The following is a 26,165-nucleotide window of genomic DNA, read 5'->3' as shown; positions in this document are numbered from 1 at the left end:
GGAGATCTATATCTCTAGGCTAACTATTTTTTGAGGCTAATCAGAACTTTTGAAGTAACAGATAATAGACACCCAATTCCAAATAGCTTAAGCAAAAAGAACCCCTCACACACATACACACACAAAACAAAACCAAAAAAAGAAATGTGTTGGCTCATGTAACTGAAAAGCCCAATGGTGGAGCTGGGCACAGACAGCTTAGATGTACGTTAGGCTATTATTAGAAGTCTGTCCACTTCTGTCACCCTCCTGCTTTCTGTTATGTTTCTCTGTTTTCATTCAGGCTTTCTCCACATGGTGACCCCCAATAGCTCTAGGCTTACATTGTCTTACAGCTATCAATCTCACTGGGAAGAAAACTTGTCTTCCCTAGTAGTTTCAATGAAATTCTCAGGACTGAATATTATTGGACTGATTTAGGTCTCATGCCTATTCCTGAACCCATCTCTGTGACCAGGGTGGTGGAACAAGCTTTTTAACCAGACTTGAGTTCCTTGGCCAACTTAACCATGTTGTCTATAAATGGAAGAGGAATGGGTGTCCAAGGGAAAAATTAAAGTACCATTAACAGAATGTATACTAGGATGCAAAAATAACAGAATTTCACTATACCACATTATCCAAGTTAGCTAGGACTTTTAAAATTCCCTCTTCTTTGCCCTCCATGCCAAGGTCAGCAGAGAAGCTAAGATTCTAGATATCAGGCAGGTCATTACAAAGATGCCCCCATTTATAGTGAAGTACAAACAGCTGAGATTCTTCATAAATACTGAAAGTCGAGGATGGTAGACAGCTCTGTCTCAGTGGAAATTACCACATGAACAGATCAAAATGAGAGTGAAGCTATACAACTTGGTGGCAGTCATCAAATGCTTCACATTTTGGGTAGGATATAATGAAACATTAATATGTAACAATTCTTTGGGTTTCAATCAAATCTAGCATCTTATATTAAGAAGATTAATTAGTTAATGTTTGTAAAGTACTGTGCAGATATGCCCTTTTAAAATGCTAAGTATTCTAAAAACTACATAGTAGCATTTTACTAAATGTAAAAGATCTAATGTTCATCATTTCTTTGGTACAGGTTGGCAAAGATTCTTTTGGCAATGACTATATAGAAAACTTAAAACAGAATGATATTTCTACAGGTAAAATTTCATCTTTTTTGAACTGAGTGTTTATAACTTTCTGCTATGATCTTGTTACAAGAAAAATTGAATATAGAACAGAATTATTAGATCTTCCCCTGGTGGCCAGAGAATTTTTATGCACAACTTTGTCTACTCTTGCTAACATGTCTTTTGGTTGATTCTTTCATGTACATTCCTCCAGATGGAAATAAAATGATAGGAGGTTACAACCTTCATCTCATGATATATGACGAATGACAAGGAAAAACACGGGCTGCATTCACAAAAGACATTTTAAGAAAAGTTATTGAATGTTATAGCTGGAAATGATCATAGAAACCATTAAGGCTGATACCATTATTTCACAGAAGGGAAAACCAAAGGCCAGAGATGTTCTGTGATTTTTCCTAAGAGCACACAGTTGATAAGAGCTTGAGCCAGGACTAGAATGCAGGTCTTCTGCTCCAGTTCAGGGCTCTTTGCTGCTACCAAAGGCTGCCTGATCAACATTTGTGTTTACATGCCAGACCATGATTCTTCATGAATTGCCAAGCTTATGAGAATGAAGAAAATCAAACAAGTTCATTTTATAGGTTCGACCTTTTGTTTTTTTATCTCAAGTCTGTCATTTCTTTCAGTGAAGAAAATAAATGTGTTGTTCTGGAAAATGCATATATATACAATTATGAGTAATTTGAGGGAGTTGAAAGAGGAGTGGTTTGGTGGGTTGTTACTAATGCACAGAAAAGGTGCAACTAAATGTAAAGCTGTCTATTTTCCTCATTGTATAGGTGATGGGTATAAATTAGCACTAATTACTTTTTTTTTTTATCATTCCATATGGTTAAAGGTTAAAAAGGTTTTCCAAGGATTGGTGTTACATGAAATTGTTAAAATAAATTATCCATGCTAGGCTGTTTGTACGTAATTATAATTTTCTTTTTTCTTTTAGAATTTACATATCAGACTAAAAATGCTGCTACAGGAACTGCTTCTATAATTGTAAATAGTGAAGGTAAGTGTTTCACATATTGGAGTGTCATTTCATAAAACAGAAAGTTGATTTTCAGAACTAGACCAAAAGTATCATTTTTGCCCTAATCCTATGGCCCTCTTACCATACCCACCATTCCAAGGCCTAAAGTGTGGTATTCTTTCCAATCCAAATATAAATGTGTTTCCTTTTATTTATATTTCCCATGTTGATCATTCAAATGTAAAATTATCCCTCTGATATATATGAAGTTGCCTCAAAATAACATCAACATCCTATAATCATGTCCCCATTACCTTTCATGTGAACTCAGAATTGACACTTGTCTCTAAAAACAGTCAGGTATTCATCTGTCATTTTAGTTACACAAGGTAAATAAATGTAAAATAGGTGCAAAGAAAAGTTTGATGAATCATATTTATAGAATATTTACTGAGCAAATGGTAGCAACTAATTACTTTTAACTTATAATAGTGTTCAATTTTGTTTGCTCTTTAAACAGCAGTCAAATCTCAGAAGTCTACATATACAACTAAGTCTGCCACAAGGCTTTGCCATAGTTGAAATAGTTATCTTTGAAAATAGTAACTACCTTCAAGTTAAGTTTTCATAATTTCCACCAACTGTTTTAAGTATAAAAACACGTACATAGGATTTTTAAAATCAAAATTAACATTCAGAAGGACCAAGCATTTCATGGGGCAGCTGGGACAGAAACTAGTGCATTTTGGACAGTGTGTATCGTGTTAAATTAGGATTTGTCACAATTATGTCTTTTATTTATAATGCAATGTTGCAAGATCATTTTTCATAGAAGATATGGTATTTTTAACTCAACTTTAGTGATCCCAAAGTTGCAATAATAAAAAGATATATTCCATTTAAAGACAGTAAATAAAAGTTTTTGTTCTAACAACAGAAAGTCAGTGTTCATTACTTCAAGCTATACCTTAAGTAATGATTGTGGCCAACAGCAGCGCATTCCTTGTCTTAAACCTCTTTTTTGTTGTTATTGTTCTAGGGATATCTTCAAGTTCTCTTTCTTCCTTATCTATAACACAAAATCTGCATTTTCTATGTAAAGATATAATTTAATGTATCGAGTGCCTATTGTGGTAGACTGCCTGGTTTATAGTGTATGGTAATGCCCTCAAGAGTATAGATTGTAACAGAAGAAGTAAGACAAAAAATCAGCTCCTTTAAACAAAGGAGTGAGTATGCAAGATAAAGTAATGAGTTTAGTTTTCGACAAGTTAAATTTGAGGCATGAATGAGCTAGCCAATAAGGCATCATCCAGCAGACAGCCATAGTGTAGGCTTGTTGCTCAGCAGCCAAGGCCAGGCCAGAAATGTGGATTTGGGAGTCAGCAACACGAAAGCAGCAGTTGACTGCAACAGAGAAAATGAGCTCACTGAAAGAGACAAGGAAGGAGAGACACTGTCTTTCAACAAGTGGGTACTTTGAAATTTTTCCAGGACTGAGGCTGGGTTTATGCTGAACCATCCCTACTTTATTAAGTCTTCCTCATGGCCAACAAACACATCGGTAGTCAGATGATAGGCTAGAATTTGTTCTGTGTTGAGAGGTAATTTTAGGTCATGTCTATACAAGATCAGTGTGAGCAGCCTGAAGCACAAAAAATGCCTGCTGCAGCTCATTCCTCTGGTTGTCCTCAGTGTTGTTCAGCAGAAGTAAAATGCAAGCCACATGCAGAACTTTAAATTGTCCAATAGCCACATTTTAAAAAGTAAAAAGGAACAGGTAAATTTAATTTCGATAATATATTTATTAAACTCAATATATCCAAAATATTATCATTTCAACATGTAATAAAATTTTTATTTAAAAATATTTTTAATTTTTTAAATGTCTTAAAAAATTAATGAGATGTTTTACCTTCTTTGTACTGTCTTTGAAATCTGCTGTGTATTTTACACTTAAAGCACATCTCAAGTCAGGCTAGCCTCATTTCAAGTGTTCAGTAGCTGTGTGCAGCTTGTGCTCATAACTACCCTATTGGACAGCACAGCTCTTAAGAGTTCACCTGACAGATAAAATGTACCACCACCCCTTCCCCATTTAGGTGGGATTATAGAGAGTGGGTCCAAGACAAGTGATGAGAATATATCAGATTCCTTAGTTCTGTTTCTTTTTGTTTGATGTGGTACAGTATAGGCCAAATATCCCTCTTGTCACGTTATCTGGTACCATTTTCCATCTGTTAGATATTATAAAATATGTTTTGGTTGACAGAATCACTTTTTAGAATACCATAGGGTACACACATGAACTGCTTGCATACTACAGAGCATTACTTTTGCACATTATATAAATTTATTACTGTTTATACTCATCTATATGGCATCTGTCATTTAGGATCAGAATCTTTACCGTATTCATATACCAGCTGTTTTCCATAAAAGAAATTTTTAAAATATATATCATTTCTCAACTAATGTTCTTTGCATATAAGAATATTGATAAGGGAAATTTTTTAAGATTTTGCTCAAAATGATAAGAATAATATGGATCTTATAGAGCTATTGCAAAAGATACATTTGGGACACAAAATTTAACCTGAATAGCCTAGAAATTAATACTTACAACACATTTTTTATAATGACTTTACAAAGGTAATTATACATTGCAGAGTATCATTGCTTGGCTTTGTTCGGTTTTAATATAAACAAGTGGAATTTCTTAATAGGCCAGAATATCATCGTCATAGTGGCAGGAGCAAATTTACTTTTGAATACTGAAGACCTGAAGGAAGCAGCCAATGTCATTAGCAGAGCCAAAGTAATGATCTGCCAGCTAGAAATAACTCCAGCAACTTCTTTGGAAGCCCTGACAATGGCCCGCAGCAATGGAGGTAATTTTACATATTTGTCATTCTTTCTGTAAAAGCTTTTATCACTGTCTTAATTAAAGTTAGCCTTGCAAGTTAAGCAAAGCAATACTTTTTCTGTAGTAAAATATTCTTTCATCCATCTGTGAGATTCACTGTCTTATGGTTCTTGAGATTGTTAGAAAACCTTACAGATAGGGTAAAAATAACCTGAGTAGCATTTCCAATATCCTTCAACATAAATCTTCAATCTAGTTAGTAGAAATGATACAAATAGTGATTAGAATCTTCCGAAGCAGCCTATTGTCCAAAGTATACTCTAGGTAGTGAAAGGTTTTCCATTCTGAGAAGCAGAGGTTAAACTGCGTGTCATTTTTAATCACTGCCCAATTACGTTTTGGTAAACATCTCTAGAAATTGAAGATTAGTTCTTTCTCCTTTTTATAAAACTTTATCATCTTTTTCAATAAGTAAAAAAAGATTATTTATACGTAATATTTTTATGTTGTCATTGTCCATTAAGTGGCTCTTTTGTTTCACCTTTGATTTTGGAAATTTTCAAATGTACAAAAGCCGGCAGAATTCTATAATGAAACACATCACCCAGTTTCAACAGTTGTCAACCTGTGGCTAATCTTGATTCATCTGTTCTCCCCTCCACTCCCCCTCTCTCAACCCTAGCAAATAACAGACTTTTTAAAAATCCGGGTAGTTTCTTTCTGTTTGCTTCTTTTTCATCATTGACTAATGGGAAAAGCATCTTCTGAGTTAGAATCCCATTTCTGTCCTTTGTTAGCTTTGTGGTTTTAACACAATTATCTCATCTTTCTGAACCTTTTCTGTAAAATGCCTAAGAAATACCCTCCCTACAGAATCGTTCTAAGAATGGATAAAATAAAATATGATGCCAAGTATGGTGTAGTACATGTCAGCAAATCCCAATTTTCTTCTCTTCCATCCACTTTTCTCTTTAAATTAAAATTAGGATAATATCCTGATCTAGCACCATTTGTTTAAAAAAATCAAAATAAACTCTAAGACATTGGCTTCTTCTTGATATCGTGGCAATAGTTCTGTGATTTTTATTAAGGAGAAAGTAGAGAACCACATTGGCTTTTCCAGATAAAACTTTCTCATCAAGATACAAGACTAAAAAAAAAGAAGAAGAAAAAGAACAGTAAGTATGTGTGTGTGAGTGTGTGTTCATATAAGTGATTTCCCTCAAAGTGTGCAGTGTTCTACATAGCAATAAATGGAAAATAAGTCACTGAAATGATTTTGTGGAAAATTTTTAAATGTATGTCCTGATTTAACAAATTTTCCTCTTGGCAAAACAACATGCCATGGCAAATTTTCAATGACATTAAATGTATTTTTAATGCACTCAAAGCTATCAGAAAGAAATCGAAGCCAAAACCCATTTGGTTACATTTTCTCAGAGTGTCATAGTAAAGTCTAATGCTCGTGGTACGTGTTCTCTGCACTGCACTCATCTCTGTCAAGGGATGCGCATACACTGTGCCACTCCACTCCCGCTCCTGTCTTCCTTTATGTAGATCAAAGCATAGTCTCGTGTAACTTCTCTTTTTTCCTACTATCCCTTGCTTCTCAGAGATCACTGTTTCCTCTGTCCTAATCTAGTTACCTGTTAACCTACCCAGCTTGTGGAGGAGAGAAAGGTACAGCAACCACAGTTGAGGATCTAGCCTTTCACAGGTGAGGCCAGAGTAATCTGGATGGGCAGGCAGCCTACACTGGGGCTGTCATTTGGGTGGAGTCCAGAAATGCTTCCTCCATCACCTGCCATGCAGCTCTTCCAGTCTAGAAGCTGGAGGACCTAGAGCACTGGGAAGAGGTGGGTAGGTAGGTGATGGTGGGCCACAGACCACCTGGCCTACTTCGTATTTTTACTAAGAACCAGCATGCCTAAGTATTAATTCTGCATGATCTTTCTGTCTTACACAATAATATTGGAAATAGTAATACCTTGCATTTATGTGAAATTTACAGCTTATAAAGTACTTTCTTACACATCTGATCCTCAGAAAAACCTCATGACAAAGATACAGCAGGCATTGTTCCCTCAGATTGGAGGTGAGAAGAGTGAGACTTTGAAAGGTTAAGCAAGGTGCTCACCCAGCATCACACTTTAAGTAAGTTGTGGGAACCAGGAATTCAGACTCCAAGACACAATTTCTGTCTCTTGGACCACACTTTAATAAGAAATTGCCATAGCTGGGCATGGTAGCTCTCATACCTATAATCCCAGCACTTTGGGAGGCCCAGGTGGGAGGACTGCTTGAGGCTAGGTATCAAGACCAGCCTGGGCAAAATATCAAGACCCTGTCTCTACAAAAAATTTTAAAAATTTGTATCAGCCAGGCGTGGTGGTGCATGCCTATAGTCCCAGCTACGCAGGAGGCTGAGGCAGGAGGATCACTTGAGCCCAGGTATTCAAGGTTACAGTGATCTATGATAGGACACTGCATTCCAGCCTGGATGACAGAGCAAAACCCTGTCTCTTAAAAAGAAAGAAAGAGAGAGAGCAAGAGCGAGAGAGAAAGAAAAAAGGGAAAAAATTGTCATTTGCCATTGATCTCTAGAAAAATAAAATCCATTAATTTTAACACCACCCAGCATAGGGCCTAATCTTTGAGCATTTTTGCTGCTCAAAAAACAGAGAAGAGGCCCTAGAGTGTTTTTAGCAACACTAAATGGGGATATGTCCCCATCCCCCCCAATGCAAAACACATACATGTACATACGTACACACACACACACACACACACACACACTGTCTCTCATACTCCTTTGCCCAGAATTCCTCCAGTCTGGCAACTTTCTGTGGCCAAGTCAACTGGTCCCTATTTGGTAGATTCCTGCCAGACACAGTTATATTCTGTACCATGGGGGTGGGGATGTGTGTATTTGATGCATCTTCATTCTCACGTGAAAGAAGAGTGGTACAACGAAAGGAGAGCGCTGATTTGGGAATCATGAAGTATGGCTTTGAATTCAGAATCAATCAGCAAATGGGGGACCTCAGTCAAGTAAGTCATTTCCTTCCTCGGGGCCTCAATGTCTTCTTTTGTGAAACAAGAGAATTGGGCTGAGAGCTCTCACAGTTCTTTAATGTCAGTTTGGACTAATCACAGAGCAGAGTGGGCAAAGCTTAATGATCTGTTGAGCACTAAGCATCCTGCCCACTGCTCCAGGAAGCTGCATATGTGCTGATCAGCATTATTCCATCTTCAAGGAAGATGGTAAAGTCATCCTCATCATCATCATCATCATCTGTGGGTTTATTATCACAGTTCCCTTATCTTTACTGCTTACAAGTAGTGAAAGTTGAATTAAACACATTATATATATAGATTATATATCAATTATTAAAATCCAAAGGAAAAGATTCCTCCATCTTTAATATACTGTTTCAAAACTCTCTTCCTGTCTTTACCAAAAGGAAAGCATTGGTTTTAAAGAGACAGCACCTACAACACCAAAATTGGTATAGTCCCTGTCCTAGCTAGGTCTGTGAGGTGGGCCCACTGCAGAGCTGAGGCTGCAGCTCCTTGGTCTTTATATCCATTTCGAAACAAAGGGAGCATTACAGGGACAATTATAAATAATTGAGATTGTAAAATTGCCAAGATTAAATTCTAGGTATGATACAAAGTGTCTTTTAATGCCACTTTAGTCCTTTTCCATTTGGCAAACAAAACTTCTTGGCTGGCCACCTAGACCTTCACAATAACATCGTCCAGCACATAGCCCACACTTTTTGTGTTTCTGCTGCCCAAGTCACAGAAAAGAGCCTCTGGATTAAGAGACAGCCAAGCCAGTGTTTTGAGTATCCCAACCTTTTCACGGTTTCTTTGCTTAGGGTGATTTTCTTCCCCAGTGTCTCTGAGCTAGTTATTCTAGTAAGAGATTCTGCCTCATTTTCCTGTATTTCAGCCTATACAGCTACTTCCCTACCCAGGCCTCACCAGTTGTTCATTGATATAATTGTGCCAGCTACTGACATGCAGTTAAGATAACCAGGAGTTTAGTCCTTCATACACTGCAATTAATAATAATTACTGTTGGTACCGTCAGTCAACTCTGCAACTCCAAGTTATTCCATGGTACATTATGTGTTCTCTAGTTCTGCCTGGTCCCAGGATGACATCATCTTTTCCATCTCATCTATTACAAATTTGCATTCTTCTTTGATTAAAGAAGATTGATTTTGATTACATCTGCTAATTCTTCGTTTCCTTCATCATGGTAAAGTATTTATGCCTATTTGTGGTAGCACTGGCCAAGAAGAGTCCTTTCTTTATGGCATTTTCACTTTTCCCCTAAATTTAGTTACTAGTGAGACTCTAAGCCTATTCTTACTATGAGTAAGAATGCTGTCCCTCAGTAAAGTACAGGCAAAAAGGTTCAGTTGACTTTTATACAATAAGGTAAAATTAAATTATAGAATTCCTATTCCAGCAATGGATACTTAAAATTCAATGTAATTGTTTCTTTAAAATTTGTTTTTATTGTGTAAAATTTCAAATATATATGGACAGAGAATAGTACGGTAAGCGCATATATGCTGTCATTTAGCTTCAACAATTATCAACACATGGCCATTCTTGTTTCCTCTGTGCCCAACTCGTGGCTCCCTAGCCCCCACTACAACCTTGATTATATTGAAGCAAAACCCAGATATTATATTGTTTCATTTGTAGTATACCAATTTTTTGATGTGATACTATACATGTTTTAAGAATGATGCCTTTGCGTGATGTATAGTACTTAATCTGTAGTCAAATGTACCCCATCAGTCTCTTATAGCTAATCATTTATTAGTTTAGTGAGTAACTTCACAGACTTTTTTTCTTCTGTGTAAGCATATAAATGTAAATACATATATAGTTGCATGTGTTAATTCTTATTTAAAGGAGAGGGTAATACAAAACTGCCTTTTTCACTTATAAATAAATTATAGAAATCTTTCTCTAAGAAAACACAAATCTACTTTATTCTTTTGAACATCTACAGGTGTTAGACATATGTATGATTTTTTTTAATCAATCCCCTTTGATAGGTTTGTAGATTTCTTTTTGTTTTTTCTGTTACAAACAGAGCTACATGAAAATCATTGTATATCATCTTTGCATGCTTGTGGATTTCTGTAGCATAGGTTTAGAAAAGGAACTGCAAGATCAGGAATCTTTTGAGGGAAAAAAATGGAACATTTATAAGAATGGCTATACTCTGTTGTTCCATACTGGTAGCTTGCTCTAACCTGTACTCAAATGCTGATGAATGCAGATTTGAGGATCACATTAGGTGAGCAATGGTGTTTCAGTTTAATTCTTAATGAAAATCAGGAACAATATATCATTCTGGCAAAACCTAAAAAGTAAGTCGAGGTGTTAGCATGCCTGGCAATGAGGGCCTTTATGTGTAATTGGCATCTCTGAGACCTTGCAGAAGTGGGAGAACCAATGAGAGAGACTGTTGCCAGGCTACAAACTCCAGCGGAAGGCAGAAGAGATGGGTGGACAGGTGGGGGTGTCGGGCTGCGTGAAAAGGACAATATAATAACAGTAATAATCCTTTACATTTGTACGACACTTTACAGTTTACACGGGGTTTTTACATCTGTTTTCTAATTTAAGCTGCACAATAACCCTGTACAAAAATCTGAGCAGCCAAAAATATACCATAGAATTTCTGTGGGTGGACATCTGGATTCTGAAATAACAAAAATGTGGGCATAGTGTTAGCCTATACTGGACAAGACCCACTGACTGAGCCAAAATGTTAAGTGAGATCCAGGAAGGTACAGAACTAGACTAGTTGGCCTCACCAGGCAGAAGGAGTGGACAGTTTCCATTAGCCACATGCTGATTAGCATCTCCCCAAGAATGTGGAATGGATCCCTGCCAGGCCAGCTCCATCAGAGCCACCTGGAGAACTTGTGAATGTGCAGATTCCCTGATCTTACCCCCTAGAGATTCTGACTCAGTGGGTTTGAAGTACAGCTAGAAATCGGGCATTTTAACAAGCTCTTCTGATGTGCAACCAAGGTTGTCAACCACTGTTCTGGAAGTCTCTGAGAACTACAGCTAGAGAATTTTACTGTATGGATCTCCCGTCAAGTGGGACTGCCTAACACACAAGTCAGTGGACCTAGGTTGAGAGAAAGACCAACCAGTCTAGTCAAGTGCTCTGATGAATAAGTGTTTGACAAAGAAGGAGCTTCCTCTGAATGTAATTTTTAAAGATTTTAAATACACACACAGACACACACACACATTTACAAAGTTCCATACCAAAAGCTGTTTTGTAATATTCTGAATTGGGATTGGGAGCATGTGTTGCTATGGAAAGAGTCCTGGCCTGGAGAGGTCACTCTTTTAGAGAGGACCAAATCCTGAACTCAAAGCCAGAGGACCCTGGGTAGGGGCCCAGCTCAACTACATCCCAGTGTATGACCTTAGACATACAACCTCATTTCTCTGAGCCTCACTTTCCTCCTTCTGAAAAATGGCTGTGACATTCTCATTTCTCTATTTTTGCTATCCCCTTCCATCCTTCTCTTGTATCCTCTTAGTCTGAGCTAGCACTCAGCCTGTAATGGAATTTCTTCTTCTTTCTCAATCTTTTTTTTTTATGTTCCCAGATTGCTCACAGAAGCCAAGAATGTAAGCTTTTATGTAAGTGTGTATGTTTGCAGGAGTAATTAATATTTGGGAAACATATAAAAGTGTACAAAACATGCATATTTACATGAACTTCCTACTTGCTATTCCTACCTGGAAATTTTTGAAGTCTTCATTGTTTCTTTTCTATCATCTTTTTTTTCTTCCCTGGAAAATGGATTTATGAACTAGCCTTGCAACTAAGCACTTAAAGTAACCCGCAAAAATGCTCACCCGCCTGTTCATATTCACATGTCCTTTCTTGTCACATTTTTACTTTTCTTTACTGTTCTTGTTGCCCTTGTCTTAACTCTGTAATCACCTAGGTTGTAAATATTGATGCTTGCGCTTGAAGCAGAAATGTCATAAAGTGAAAAGTAGAGAAAATGGAAATAAGAAGGAATCGGTATTAATCTTACATGGAGATTGAGATTTCAGACTTTTTTACACCTATAAATATGTGAATATTTAATCCAATGAGAACAAAAATGGTGGCACTTGGGGATTTCCCCTACTGAAAGTCTGGAAATACACCACATTAAAAATGATAACCACTGAGCCCCTTTTCCATTCCTTTGTAGTGAAAACATTGTTCAATCCAGCTCCTGCCATTGCTGACCTGGATCCCCAGTTCTACACCCTCTCAGATGTGTTCTGTTGCAATGAAAGTGAGGTAAGGATGAATCGTTTTAGTTCTTCTATGAGAAACCAAAGGACTTTTATGCAAGTGGATAAAGCAAAGAGGCAGAACTAACCACATCAATCTGATGATATGTGAATTCTTAGGCCCCCAGTGAGAACAGATTTTTCAGTTTACTGGGGTGTGGAGAAAAGGAAATTAGTAAGTCCTAGGAAAAAAAAAGGATTCTCTGAGTCACCCCCATAATCTGGCACTTATCAAACCTCAGTTATTTTAGTCCCCGCCCTGCCCTCACACTATTGGTGTTTTGTTTTCTTTTCTAATTATTCCATATTCGGTAGACTAATTAGTAGTAACAATTGCCAGATTTAGCAAATAAAAGCATGGGATGCCCAGATAAATTTGAATTTCAGATAGACAATGAATAATATACCTAACATTTATACTGTAAAATTATCTGTTGTTTATCTGAAGTCCAAATTTAACTAAGCTTCCTGTTTTTTATTTGGTAACCCTCATTAGTATACAACCCCTGGAACATTTGCTACCTCCTGTAGTGAAGGCCCTATGACAGCATCGATGGACCAACGTAGGTTCTCCATTGATGCCATGGAAAAGACCTTGGCAGCCACTCCATTAGAGGCACAACCTCTCAGCCCATCCGAGTGTCATAATGTATACATCTGCACAAAATATCCATCAACATACTGATGTCGTACCACTCGTAAGTATTTTTAGGAAGAAAATGTCAATATTTCTCTCTTTGCATAAGCCAGACAGCATTAGACCAGAGCTCTCTCCCATGACTGGGCACAAGTACACATATTGGTGAACATAACATGCAGAGAGAAAAGTAATGAATGAACTGTAATAGTTCATTTTCCATTTGGTTCGAGTGCTGAATGAAGGTTTCTAGGATTTTTTGACCTGCTTTCTTGATAATTTCATCTCTGGGAACATAGAGGAAACAAGAAAGAAGACTGCTACAAGGAAACTAATTTTAACAAACCACAATAAGTTATGAAATTTTTGAGCAACCACCATGCTAGGAAAAAGGAATTGTGGGAGATAGTGACCATTTCACAATAAGAGGTTAGATTACCCTCAACTGCCAAAATGGATTAAATTTCCCTGCTAGATACTTAAAGAGCACTCCATTCCTCAAACACTCATCACAGCTCAAATTACTTATTCATTTCTTCTGTCTTCTCCATTAAATTACAAGTTCCACGAGGACAGAGACATCTGTCTTATTCACTATTCTATCCCCATTGGCTATCCCTGTGTATATAGTTATCTATTGCTGCATAATATATTACCCCAAAATTTAATGGCTTACAACAACAGTAATTATTTATTGTTACTTGTGATTTCTGTGCATCAGGAATTCAGAGAGGGCACAGCAAGGCTTGACCCTGCTCCACAATGCCTGGAGCCTCAGTAGGAAGACTCAAAGGCTGAGGACTAGAATCATCTGAAGTCTTTTTCACTCACATGCTTGACAGTTGATGCTGGCTGTTGGCTTGGGGCATAATGTGTCTGTTGGCCAGAACACTTATACATGTCCTCTACTTGTGATCTGGGCTTCCTCACGATGTGGTAGCTGGGTTCCAAGATCCAGCATCCTGAGAGAGAGAGCACCAGGCAGAAGCCATGTTGGGTTTTATGACTTAGTTTCAGAAGTCACACAGCATCGCTTCTGCCCCATCCTATTGGCTGAAGCAGGAAGGTCCACCCTGGTACCCCACCTCTCAATAAAAGATTGTCATCGTCACAGTGTAAAAACAACATGTACAATATGATATATATTAATAGAGTTACCTTTGGAAAATAACATCTACTACATTGTACCTATACATAGCTGGCACCTGGTAAATGTTTATTAAATAAATGAATGGATGAACAAATGGATGAACTCTGGTCTTTAAGGAAATTGGTCTCAAAAACCTAATGAAAAACAGAAAAGTATTAAAGAAAAAAGAAAAACATTAAAAGCTTAATGTTCTTATGGATGAATTGTAATCACAATAATAATGTAAATTTATGTTTATGATACTCTCTCTCTGTTCCAAACACAAACCTTTGACAAATAAATATAAAATGAGACAAGGAAAATATACTCACAAGCTCAAAAACAAAATAAATAACTCCATAGACCGGAAATGGAACAGCCTCACAGTGTATGCTCTTCACCAGCCCTAGAAGTGGGCAGAGGTAGTAGGAAATTCGCCTCCTCTGGGTCATGGGCCCTAGAAATGTTCCACTCACAGGAGACTGGAGCAGTGCCACTGTGACAAACAATACATGCTGGGCTGGAGCTCCCCTACTAGCAATAACAGGTGGAGGAAGTTGCTACCCCTGCTGCCTGAGGCTCCCAACCTGAGGAGGTGAGAGGATGGAGACACTGCCTCTGACCAGGAAGTAAACCAAGCCAACCGCTGCTTAGTGACAAGATTGGCAATATCCCCAATGACAACAGAACAGCAATTCCATATTGCCAATATAACCTGGCTCTGAGACCCTTGTGTGCCTGGTGGGTATAACCACAAAACCACTGGAAAGGCAGGGATGAGCCAGGTGAGAGCTGAAGTGTGAAGACTTTCCAACTCGGAGTGAGCAAAGTCAGCCTGCAAATGAGGAACATAATGCTACAAAACTTCCCAACAAAATCAACAATCTAAAGATGAATTCACCCAAGATGAAATTCACATAATAAAACAATACAAAAAAGGCTTTAAAATAAGTATGATTAAGATTAACATTCATTAAAGAATCAGAAATTATGAAAGAAAAACAGAATTGAAGCAACAATATATGAGTATGAGATACAACCAATTAGAAATCTTGAGAATGTACTCATTGAATTTTTTTAAATCACTCATTAGAAAAATAAACATTAGATTGCTGTGAAAAATTAGTAAATTGAAAGAAAATCTTTATCAATTCACCTAAAGTTAGAAAACTCAATTCACTTAGAAAGCAGCACAGAAAGAAAAATATTTTTAGATATCAAAGAAAAATTTAGAGAAGGATAGCTTGAGAGCCTCCAGTATATCAAATTGGAGTGAAAGAAGAAGAGAGAGAACCAAAAGCAGAGGAAAAGCTGCAAGCTGTTTTCTAGAATTGAAAAAAGGCCTGGGTCCTCAAGTCAAAAGAGTACAAAAGTGCCATGTAAGATAAATAAATATAATTCTGTACTTACATACATTTTAGTCAAACTGCGTAAAATCAAGGATAAAGACAAAAATATTTTTAGCAGCCAGAGGAAAAAAGACATTACATATAAATGACAAGACTATTCAGTACTTCATTACTTGTAAAAGAGGAAAATTGATAAAAGCAAAGTGTCCACTAAAAGGAGAATAGATTTTATTTAAACTCTAGTGTATATGCAGTATGGAATACTATATATAGTTTTTAAAAAAGAAAGAAATAGAGCTACATATATCAACACATTATATAATGTTAAGAGAAAAAGCACATTGCTAAATAATATATATGGAAAATATCACTTCTTTCAAGAAAAATATCTGAAGTAAATAAAGTAAAATGTTAAGATTTAGTAGAAGTGGATGGTAGGTACATGGATGTTTGTTGCATTTGCTTACATTAAAGATTTTTTTTATTAAAGAATATTTTTTTTTATTTCAGCATGTTATGGGGGTACAGATGATTAGGTTATGTATGATATTTTTAAGAGGTTTTTAGAAGACACAAGTCAGTGTTTCTGAAAGTAGACCATAAGTGATCTCAACAGATGTAAGTGATCCCAGTAAGGAAGATCAATGCAAAACTTTCTGTTTTTTTTAATACACAAAAGAAATATCATATACTTTCAATTGACTCAATTTAATTCAGTGAAATATATACATATATATATATAACCAATTGACTGATATTTATAAAACTTGCTTTTAAGAAAAAAAAAAGCGGCCATACAGTGTAACAAGTTCAGACAGAAAGAGTCTGTGCAAAAGATGGCAAGAGGGGCACATGGTCAGGGTTGCGAAACCTGTGCCGCTGGGAAAATGGAAACCTGGAATGAGTAGACACTTGTGGGATGATTTATAGACAACAAAAAGGGTTAGTTTGGGCACTTCAGAGCAAACACTAGGAGGCCTAGAAGCATTCTTAGAAAGAGATAGCCTATGGTTAAATTGTAATACATTTTCTGCATTACGAAATTTAGTTATACATTGTTTGATAAAAAAGTATCATATAATTCATCTAGTCCAGTGATTTTTAAATTGCCAGTCTCAGAACAATAAAGGGTAACAGAGATGCAGCAGGGGTACCTGGGGGTCAAGGAAGCAGGGCTAGAGCCCCACACCCCTACTCCAGCCAAAGACATTTTTATATTCTGGGGGAGAAATACTGATCCTGTTGAAGCTCTCCTAATTTTCGGATAGTAAGTGATTTGGAGAAGGCACAGAATTACTGAGTAGTACAGATCTCCTGAATGCAAGGGCATTGCTTTTTCTGCTACATATCAATGCCTCTCCTACACTGCTTCCATCTTCTCTAGCAAAAACAAAGGAAATGAGTAGTCTGCAAACATGGAAAGCTACTACTAGTAATATGAGAAAGGTAGTACAGCCCAATAGAGGCCTAGAAGAATTAGGCCCTGAAATTTACAGGTGCAATTTATACCAAAATCATTGGCAGGGGCCCTTCCCTTCCTCCCCCTAAACTTCCTTTCTTTCTTGTGTAGAATTCTCTTTGTTCCCCCTAACTCTTCATTATGAAAATTATCATATGTTCAGGAAAGCTGAAAAAGCAATACAATGAACACTCTCTACCTTCCACCTAATCAGTTGTTAACTTTTTGCTATATTTGCTTCTCCCCTTCCCTGTATGTATTTCTTTTTATTTTTGTTGAAAAGTAAAAGCAAATACATTTTGTTTTTGTTAAGAGTAAATTGCAGACATGATACCTCACCCCTAAATACTTCAGGATGCATCTTCTAAGAGTAACCACAATACCACTATCACACCTAAGAAGATTATCAGTAATTCCACACTATCATCTAATATCTAGGCCATGTTCAGATTTCCCCCATTGTCCCAAGAATGTCTTTTATAGCTAGTTTTTGTTGTCATTGTTATTGTTGCATTTTATTTATTTTCCTGTGCCAGTATCCCTCAAGGTTCTCATTGTTTTGGTTCTTATGAAAAAGAAGGGAGATATTTTCCAGAAAAAAAAAAAAATCTGGAAGTATATCCAGGGTACTTATTTTCACCACTGTTTCTTTCCACTTTTGTGTGTTCCAGGCTGAGATTTTAACCGGCCTCACGGTGGGCAGCGCTGCGGAAGCTGGGGAGGCCGCGTTAGTGCTCCTGCAAAGGGGCTGCCGGGTTGTGATCATCACCTTAGGGGCTGAAGGATGCATGATGCTGTCACAGACAGACCCTGTCCCAAAGCACATTCCCACAGAGAAAGTCAAGGCTGTGGATACCACGGTAGGTTTTAAAATTTAAGAATCATTTTTGGCCCTTGAAAATCATGATTTAGTTGCTAATTAGATACTGCACCTGAACTTTTGGATAACAAGACAAAGGCCTAGGAGGGGATATGTTAGAAGAGAACAATTAGGCAGGAAAACTGTATCTTAGTCCTTCTCTAACTCACTGTGGGACTTTATACAAGTAATTTAACTTCTTTGAGCCTGTTTCCTCATCTATAAAATCAGAATATCAGTAAAGTTATACCTGTATTACTTACATTTATTCATTTTTTTAATAAATAGGTATTTATCGAATACCTATTATGTGCCAGTCCTATGCTAGGTGCTAAGGATATAGTGATGAACAAGGCAAAGTCTCTGCTCTCATGGGGCTTAGATTCGAGATGGTAAACAAGCAGTCATGTCTCACAAGCCTCTCATGTGGAATGAATGGCAAGGAGCACAGGTTAGCAGAGGATGTTCTTTTAGCCAACAAATAATAACAGCTAACGTTTACTGCATGCTTGCTACGTCTCTTTTGCATATATCTCATTTAATCTGTACAACAATTATATGAGGCAGGTACTATTATTATCCTCATTTTACAGAAGAAGAAACTTGCTCAGGATCACATTGCCAGTAACAGAGCTGGGGGTTCAAAATGAGGCCTGTGGACTCCAACACAGACATTTTTGTGTAAGGCACTGTGTTAACCACAAGTGCGTTAAGTAGACAAGTCATGGCGCAGAGTAGGAATGAAAAGAAAGCAGGTTAGAAAAAAGAATCATGCTTCCCCTAAACCTAGGAAAATACAAATTATTTGTTTATTGTTACAACTCAGAAGAGCTGGGCAGGCAGGGTGGCTCATGCCTGTAATCCTAGTATTTTGGGAGGCCAAGGCAGGAGGATTGCTGGAGGCCAGGGGTTTAAGACCAGCCTGTACAACATACTGAGACCCCTGTCTCTCCAAAAAATACAAAAATTAGCCAGGTGTGGTGGTACACACCTGTAGTCCCAGCTACTCGGGAAGCTGAGGCAGGAGGCTCTCTTGAGCCCAGGAGTTTGAGGTTGCAGTGAGCTGTGATGACACTACTGCACACCAGCCTGGATGACAGAGAGAGACCCTGACTCAAAAACAAACAAACAAAAAAAAGAGAATTCAGAAGAGCTAACTAGCAGAGTAAATAAACTTCAGGGACAAGAAATTAAAGTTGAGGAAAATAAAAATTTTAGGGTTTTTATTTATAAGAAACTGATGAATAATTATTTATAAAATATATTTTGGTTTGGTTTTACTCTGAGACGTGACTTTAAGATGTGGGTTATTTATCAAAAAAGAAGCCTGAGAGAATCTGATGAAGTTATGGGTATGAATATGCTTTGAAAACTATGTAAGTGCAAGAAATGCTTATGTGACATGAAATTAACATCCTGGTTGCCTTTCAAAATGTGCTTTATTGGGTATTTGATAAATTGTACTCAGTGCTGTTATTCTCTTCATTTTTAGTCATTTCTGAAACCATTAGGTTTTTTTTTTCTGTTTTATCAAGGGCAGGAACCTGAATTTTTGAGACATTCCTTATTAGTTCTGAAATCAACTCTCCATTAAACTAAAACTACTCTAAGTCCTTATTCTTCTCTTGCTAAAAGTGAAATTGAGTGGTCCTCAAAGATGTCAGACCTACATGGATACACAGAAGTGGCTCAGCCTCTACCTTCAGCATCTGTTAGTCACTACTCCTTTTGGTTGTAAGCACCAGAAACTCAGCTCAAACAGGCTTACGCAGGAAAAGGGATTTATTTGGTGCACATAATTGGAAAGTTTGAAGATACAGCAGAATGCAAAGGCTAAACCATGTCATTGAGACTTGCTGTCTCAGTCTCTCTGTGTCAGCTCTGCTCTCCTTATAGTGGGCTAATGAGCTCAGGCTGGTCCTCTCTAGGTGATGGTCTCTGGCAGCTCCCTGTCCCACACTGTGCCCCATGGCATGTCCCCAGCCCTGGTGTCAAATAAAAATCAAAGAACTCTTATCAGAGGATAGGGAAGTGGACGCTGGTCAGACAAAAACAACTCGTGCCTGCCACAGAACGGTCATGTGGAAATGCACTGCTTGGGCATGGAATTAAATCAGGAAGAAACTAGCCTTGGAAATATTCAAATTCAAATTAGTAGTGATGATCTTCAAGTAATTTCATGTGGAAGGGTTGGATTTCATAGCTCCTGACTGATCACAACTTTGAGAATATTAAATATAGCAATGTACAGTAAGAAAGTTGTCATATTTTGATATTATTTTGTGCCCTTTCATTTGGATTCTTAGCCCTTGCAGTTAATTTTTAGGTTTCAGGAAAGTAAATACATTTGGAGGATAAAAGATCTAAAGTCCACATCCCCTTTGTTTTTCTGTGGAAGCAACCTGACAGAGTGGAGGGGCTCTGACCCACAGGAGTCTGGAGGTCTAGTCCCTGCTTCTCCTGTAAATTTGCTGTCACTTTGGCAAGTTGGGTAACTTCACAGAGCTTCTGATACCTCACCTGTAAAATGAACTCACGACATTAATACTGTGAACCAGCAAGGGGCGTGGTGGGGAGGAAGTGGGTTGGGGAACCTGCGGCCTTGGGGCCACATGTGGCCTTCTGGATCCTTCAGTGCAGCCTTTTACTGAATCCAGATTGTACAGAACAAAGCCTTTTAATAAAGGGATTTGTTCTGTGAAGTTTGGATTCAGTCAAGGGGCAGCACTGGGGATCTGGAGGGCCACATGTGGCCCCAAGGCCGCAGGGTCCCCACCCCTAATTGAATTTTGATTACATGCCAAACACAAGAAAAGAAAGAAAGAGATAGTTGAATATCCAATGTGTTTGAATATATCTAGAGATTTTTAGTTTTCTTGTGGAATTTGAAGATGAATTATTAATTGGTGCATAGAAAACTGAGAAAATTTTTTAAATGAGGCAGATTTTCCCCTTTAGGTCATCTCGAATCTAAGAGGAAAAAAGTATGATTAAGTAAATATAATCTTTGTATATCACATGGCTGTAAATGCATAGTCAGAACAATGTAAATGCTAATTCTTGACTTAACCAGAAATGTAGATTATAATCATATTGTGAAGACGGAAGGGCAAAGTGAGTGTGTATTCGTGTGCACATCAGAGGACAGAAGAGAACTAAATGCTCATCTTCCATAGCTGGAAGTTAAGAAAAACTATCTAAAACTGATTTTTTAAAGGGGGTATAAGCATATTACCAGAAATATAAGATAAATTAGAAGAAAGCATGAGAGGAATTTAAAGTATTTGCCTTATGGAAATGGGAATGGAGAGGGATCAGGCATTGATACTTTAAGCCTTATCTTTTTAAACTATGTCTGTGGATGGCTTTGATTTTAAAACAAAAAATAATAATACACCCACTAGGAATGGGCTATAATCAAAAACAGATAATAAATGTCATCAAGGATGTACAGAAATTAGAACTCATATATTGCTGGTAGGAATGTAAGATGGTGCAGCCACTTTGGAAAACAGTCTGGAAGTGCCTCAGAAAGTTAAATATAAAGTTACCATATGATCCAGCAATTCTGTATACGCAGAGAAATCAAAACATGTGTCCACTTAAAAATGTATACACGGACCAGGCGCAGTGGCTCACGCCTGTAATCCTAACACTCTGGGAGGGCGAGGCGGGAGGACTGCTTGAGCTGAGGAGTTCGAGACCAGCCTGAGCAAGAGTGAGACCCCATCTCTACTATAAGTAGAAAGAAATTAGCCAAAAACACCTAAAAATAGAAAAAATTAGCTGGACACGGTGCCACATGCCTGTAGTCCCAGCTACCTGGGAGGCTGAGGCAGGAGGATCACTTGAGCTCAGGAGTTTGAGGTTGCTGTGAGCTAGGCTGATGCCATGGCACTCTAGCCCAGGCAAGAGAGTGAGACTCTATCTCAAAAAAAAAAATGTATACATGAATGTTCATAGCAGCATCATTCCTAATAGCCAAAAATTAAAAAGAATCCAGTGTTCATCAGCAGATGAATGGATAAAGAAATTGTGGTATATCCATGCAATGGAATATTATTTGGCCATTAAAAGGAATACCGCCTGGCACGGTGGCTCAGGCCTGTAATCCTAGCACTCTGGGAGGCTGAAGTGGGAGGATCGCTTGAGGTCAGGAGTTCAAGACCAGCCTGAGCAAGAGCAAGACCTTGTCTCTACCAAAAATAGAAAAAATAAATTAGCCCTGCGTGGTGGCATGCACCTGTAGTTCCAGCTACTAGGGAGGTCGAGGCAGGCAGATCGCTTGAGCCCAGGAATTTGAGGTTGTAGTGAGCTATGATGACATCACTACACTCTACCCAGGGCCACAAAGCAAGACTCTGTCTCAAAAAAAAAAAAAAAGGAATACTGATACATGCTACTATGTGAGTGAACCTCGAAAACATTATGCTCAGTGAAAGAAGCTAGACAGAAGAGGTTATGTAATGTATGATTCCATTTATATGACATATCCAGAATAGGCAAATCCGTAGAGACAGAAAGCATGGGGTTCCTTTCCGGGATGATGAAAATGCTCTGGAATTAGCGGTGATGGTTAAACAACCTTGCGGATATACCAATAACCACTACAGCGGATACCTTTGAAGAGTGAATTTTATATGTGAATTATATCTCACACAACAACAACAACAAAGCCCCATCAAGGCCCTTCAGTAAAGAACAGATATTCTTGTGATAAAGACTATTCCACTGAGTTGCTCTGCTGAATATCCTGAAAGGGCTCTCTGCGTCCCCCCAGTAGAGCGGAGGTGACACTGACAGGAAACCAGGGTAGTTATTTTCCGGGCCTAGAATCTCCTTCATCTTTTTTATACTATCTTTGTCCTCTCATCCAGCACTCTCATTATTAAAATTCTTGGCTGTTCTGCACACAACGGCTCAGCCTCTTCGTAAGTCTAATAACAAGGAGATAATTCACACGGTGAGACGAGGAACTCCCAGGGAGGCATTTTCTTCTGAACAAATGGGCTCCTTCACTTTCCTGTCAGGAGAGTATTACTTGCTCTCAATCGGTTTGTAACCTTCTCACTTTTCTCCTAAACCCTTATTAAGAAGTCAGGGATGACACGGATGGTGGACACATCCTGAGTTAGTTGGCATGTTGTCCACTTGAGACAGACAGCCTGCTCTGGGAGAAGCCATTTCCCGTTCTACGTCAATGCTTCTTCCAACTGCTATATTCAGTTTTGCCTCACTGATAATAGTTGCATATATCACTTCTATTTTTACATCTGTTTTCCTCGTTGTACTAGAGTGAGATGATGGCAGTAGCTGCAGATGTCCTCAGCTCAGTTTGGAAGACGTGACAGATGTGTCTCTTTTCCCATTTCTATATGTTATCTGAATCTCAGCCTCAAAATGACAGGGCATGCACGTCCTCCCTGTGTTCCTTTCAGCCTGCAGGTTAGGGGCTTTGCCTGCTCGTGTTCAGAATTGCACTGAAGAAGCACTCCATGGTCACAGGCACACACTTAAGCATGGTATATTTTAGGATTATTGTGCTAGTGTGATATAATACATGGTAACATTAGTTATCCCTGGCTTATGAATTCTGTAGAATTCTTGATATATAAATTACTTTTCTTTATGTAAATGGTTAAGTTCTAGAACCTACAATAACACTTGTTTCAAGAATTCAGCCCATAGGCTAAATCTGTCTTCTCAAGAATCATTTGCTTTATAATAATGTATCATAATTCAGGGTATATAAGTAAGCTGCGAATAAACAAAAACCAAGAACACGGGGACTCATCGTCCCTATTCTTTTTTTTTTTTTTTTTTTAATTTTAGAGACAGAGTCTCTGTTGTCCAGGCTGGAGTGCAGTGGCATCATCATAGCTCACTGCAACCTCAAACTCTTGGGCTCAAGCAATGCTCCTGCCTCAGCCTCCCAAGTAGCTGGGACTATAGGAGTGTACTACCATGCCTGGCTAATGTTTTGTAGAGCCAGAATCTTGCTATGTTGCCCAGGCTGGTCTCGAACTCCTGACCTCAAGTGATCCTCTCACCTCGGCCTCCCAAAGTGCTAGGATTACAGGCGTGAGCCACCATGCCCAGCCCATATCAATTTTTTGTGTAATAATTGACTTGTTTTCTTCAAATTTTGACTTTACTCTGTTGATACTGCCACTATGCAAAGCACCTTTGGAAATCCTCTTTTAGAATTGCCTTGACAGCCCTCATCATCACCTTTATCCCACTAATCACTTTTTATTGGGTTTTTTCTATTTATGAAATTAATATATGCTTAGCATTCAAGAGGAGAAAGAGAGCAGACAACATAGAAAGGTATAAAGAAGAAATCAAGTATCCATGATCCTCCCACTTATAAGTAACTATTAACCTGTTGGTATAAATCTTTCCAGATTTTTTCTGTGCACATTCATATACTTTTGAATACCTACTAACAGCAAATTTGAATATTTGCAACATCAGAGGATAATATATGTAATTATGAGAAGCCTCAAAAAAATGAAATATTTCTCTAGAGTAATGTAAATAGGCAATTCACTGAAAAAGAAATACAAAAAAAATTAAGAAATGAAATAATGCTTAACCTCATTAGAAATCAGGAATGTATAAATTAAAATAACAATGAGGTCCCCTTGATTGTCCATAAGGTTGGCAAAAATTAAAGATGATATCAAAGTCCAAATAGATTGAAAAATACATACTGTTATATAATTCTGGTGGGAACATAAATTCGAACAATGTTTCCAGATGGCAATTTGACAGTACCAAATTTTAAAATATACTTTCCCTTTGACTTAGTAAATCTCCTTGTAAGAGTCTGTCCTGGCCAGGCACAGTGGCTCATGCCTGTAATCCCAGCACTTTGGGAGGCTAAGGCAGGAAGATCACTTGAGCCCAGGAGTTTGAGGCTACAGTGAGCTATGATCAGGCCACTGCACTCCAGCCTGGGCAAGAGAGCAAGACCCTGTCTCAAAAATAAATAAACAAACAAACTATCCTAGAAATGTTCACATATACAAATATCAGTACAAGAATATTTATTTCAACTTTGTTTACAATAACCAAAAATTGAGAAGACAGATCTACATAATCATCAGTAGGAGTAACTTTCTAGCTATCTGTAACTACATGTGTATTTTAAAATCTGGAAAAAACTCACTCAACTGTTATGCTCATTATTCATGGGAAGGGGAATAGGAAGGAGGAAGGTGTTGTGAGAGGACCTCCACTTTCTGCTCCATATTCTTCTGAATTGTTTGAGTTTTTCCATCAGCCTGTATTTTTCATGTATTACCTTGCAATTTGGATTACATATGACTTTGGGACATAGCCAAAAGCTATTTGGAGCCACATCTAGCAAGTATGATAGGTGACATCATTTCTCCTATTCTGTACTGGGCCTTATCTTAACAAAAGAGCCAGTGATTGGTCACAGTTCATTCTTGGTCTCACAAAAAACCTCTCAAGCATCCCAAAATCTCTTTGTAACCGGGCCGAGTAGCCCCTTGACTTAGGATAAATTGGATAGACTCCTGATGCCAAAGAAATAGATCTACATTACCTTCACGTTCAGGGCGCTTGAGGTTCCTTAAGTTTGGATATTTTACTACATACTTCGACAAGTATTTTTTTCCTTAATCTTTCTAAAGAAAGAATTTTCCTCAAAAATATGTTATTTTATACAGTTCCTGTTGGAAATATCAGAATAAATGTCAAAGCTTCACTGTTTCTATTTGTCATTCAAATGTACAGCAGATCTTCAGAGAAACTTTCCTCATGTTCACGTTTTTTTTCTGAATGAATCTGCTGGTATATCTCAATTTAACTCTTCAACCCTCATTCTCACAATTAACTTTGATCTTAACTTTGGCTTTTGCCACACTTCTCGGTCTTTGGCTAATAGATTACTTGGAGAATTTGTAAAAAGGATCAAGGAATGGGTAATGCCTCATGTTTAGGTATTTAATAGCTCACGTACTTCATTGTTCATGTACCTTCTATGTGAAACAGTCCTGAATGGAATCGCTCATGAGAGGTAGGGGAACATGTAGCACAGTGCTGTGGACTGAATTGTGTTCCCGCCAAAATTCGCATGTTGAAGCCCTAACCCCCAATGTAACTGTATTTGGAGATAGGGCCTATAAAGTGGTAATTAGGGTTAAATGAGATCATAAGGGTAGGGCTCTGATCTGATCAGATTAGTGTCTTTATAAGAAGAAACACCAGAGAGCTCGCACGCTCTCTACGTGCACACAAAGAAGTCATGTGAGCACAGAATGAGATGGTGGCCACCTACAAGCCAAGAGAAGAGGTCTCAGAAAGAAACCTACATTGCCAGCACCTTGATCTTGGCCTTCCCAGCCTCCAGATCTGTGAGAAATAAATTTCT

General features: G+C 37.9%; 1 protein-coding gene across 2 annotated transcripts in view; it reads left to right on the top strand.

Annotated features, from left to right (window-relative positions):
- The window catches only part of RBKS (ribokinase), a 91,141-nt gene that overhangs the window by 40,034 nt on the left and 24,942 nt on the right, over positions 1-26,165 (top strand). For both annotated transcript variants that reach the window (XM_012652534.1, XM_012652536.1), the window contains exons 3-7: positions 1,088-1,151; positions 2,086-2,148; positions 4,836-5,000; positions 12,244-12,335; positions 17,574-17,762. In XM_012652534.1, the coding sequence (XP_012507988.1) occupies positions 1,088-1,151; positions 2,086-2,148; positions 4,836-5,000; positions 12,244-12,335; positions 17,574-17,762 (573 nt within the window). The remainder of the gene's footprint in view (positions 1-1,087; positions 1,152-2,085; positions 2,149-4,835; positions 5,001-12,243; positions 12,336-17,573; positions 17,763-26,165) is intronic.

This window comes from Propithecus coquereli, unplaced genomic scaffold, assembly GCF_000956105.1.
Source record: "Propithecus coquereli isolate 6110/MARCELLA unplaced genomic scaffold, Pcoq_1.0 Scaffold39, whole genome shotgun sequence".
NCBI lineage: Eukaryota > Metazoa > Chordata > Mammalia > Primates > Indriidae > Propithecus > Propithecus coquereli.
The sequence above is the reverse complement of the archived record's forward strand: the minus strand, read 5'-3'. Positions and strand labels throughout refer to the sequence as shown.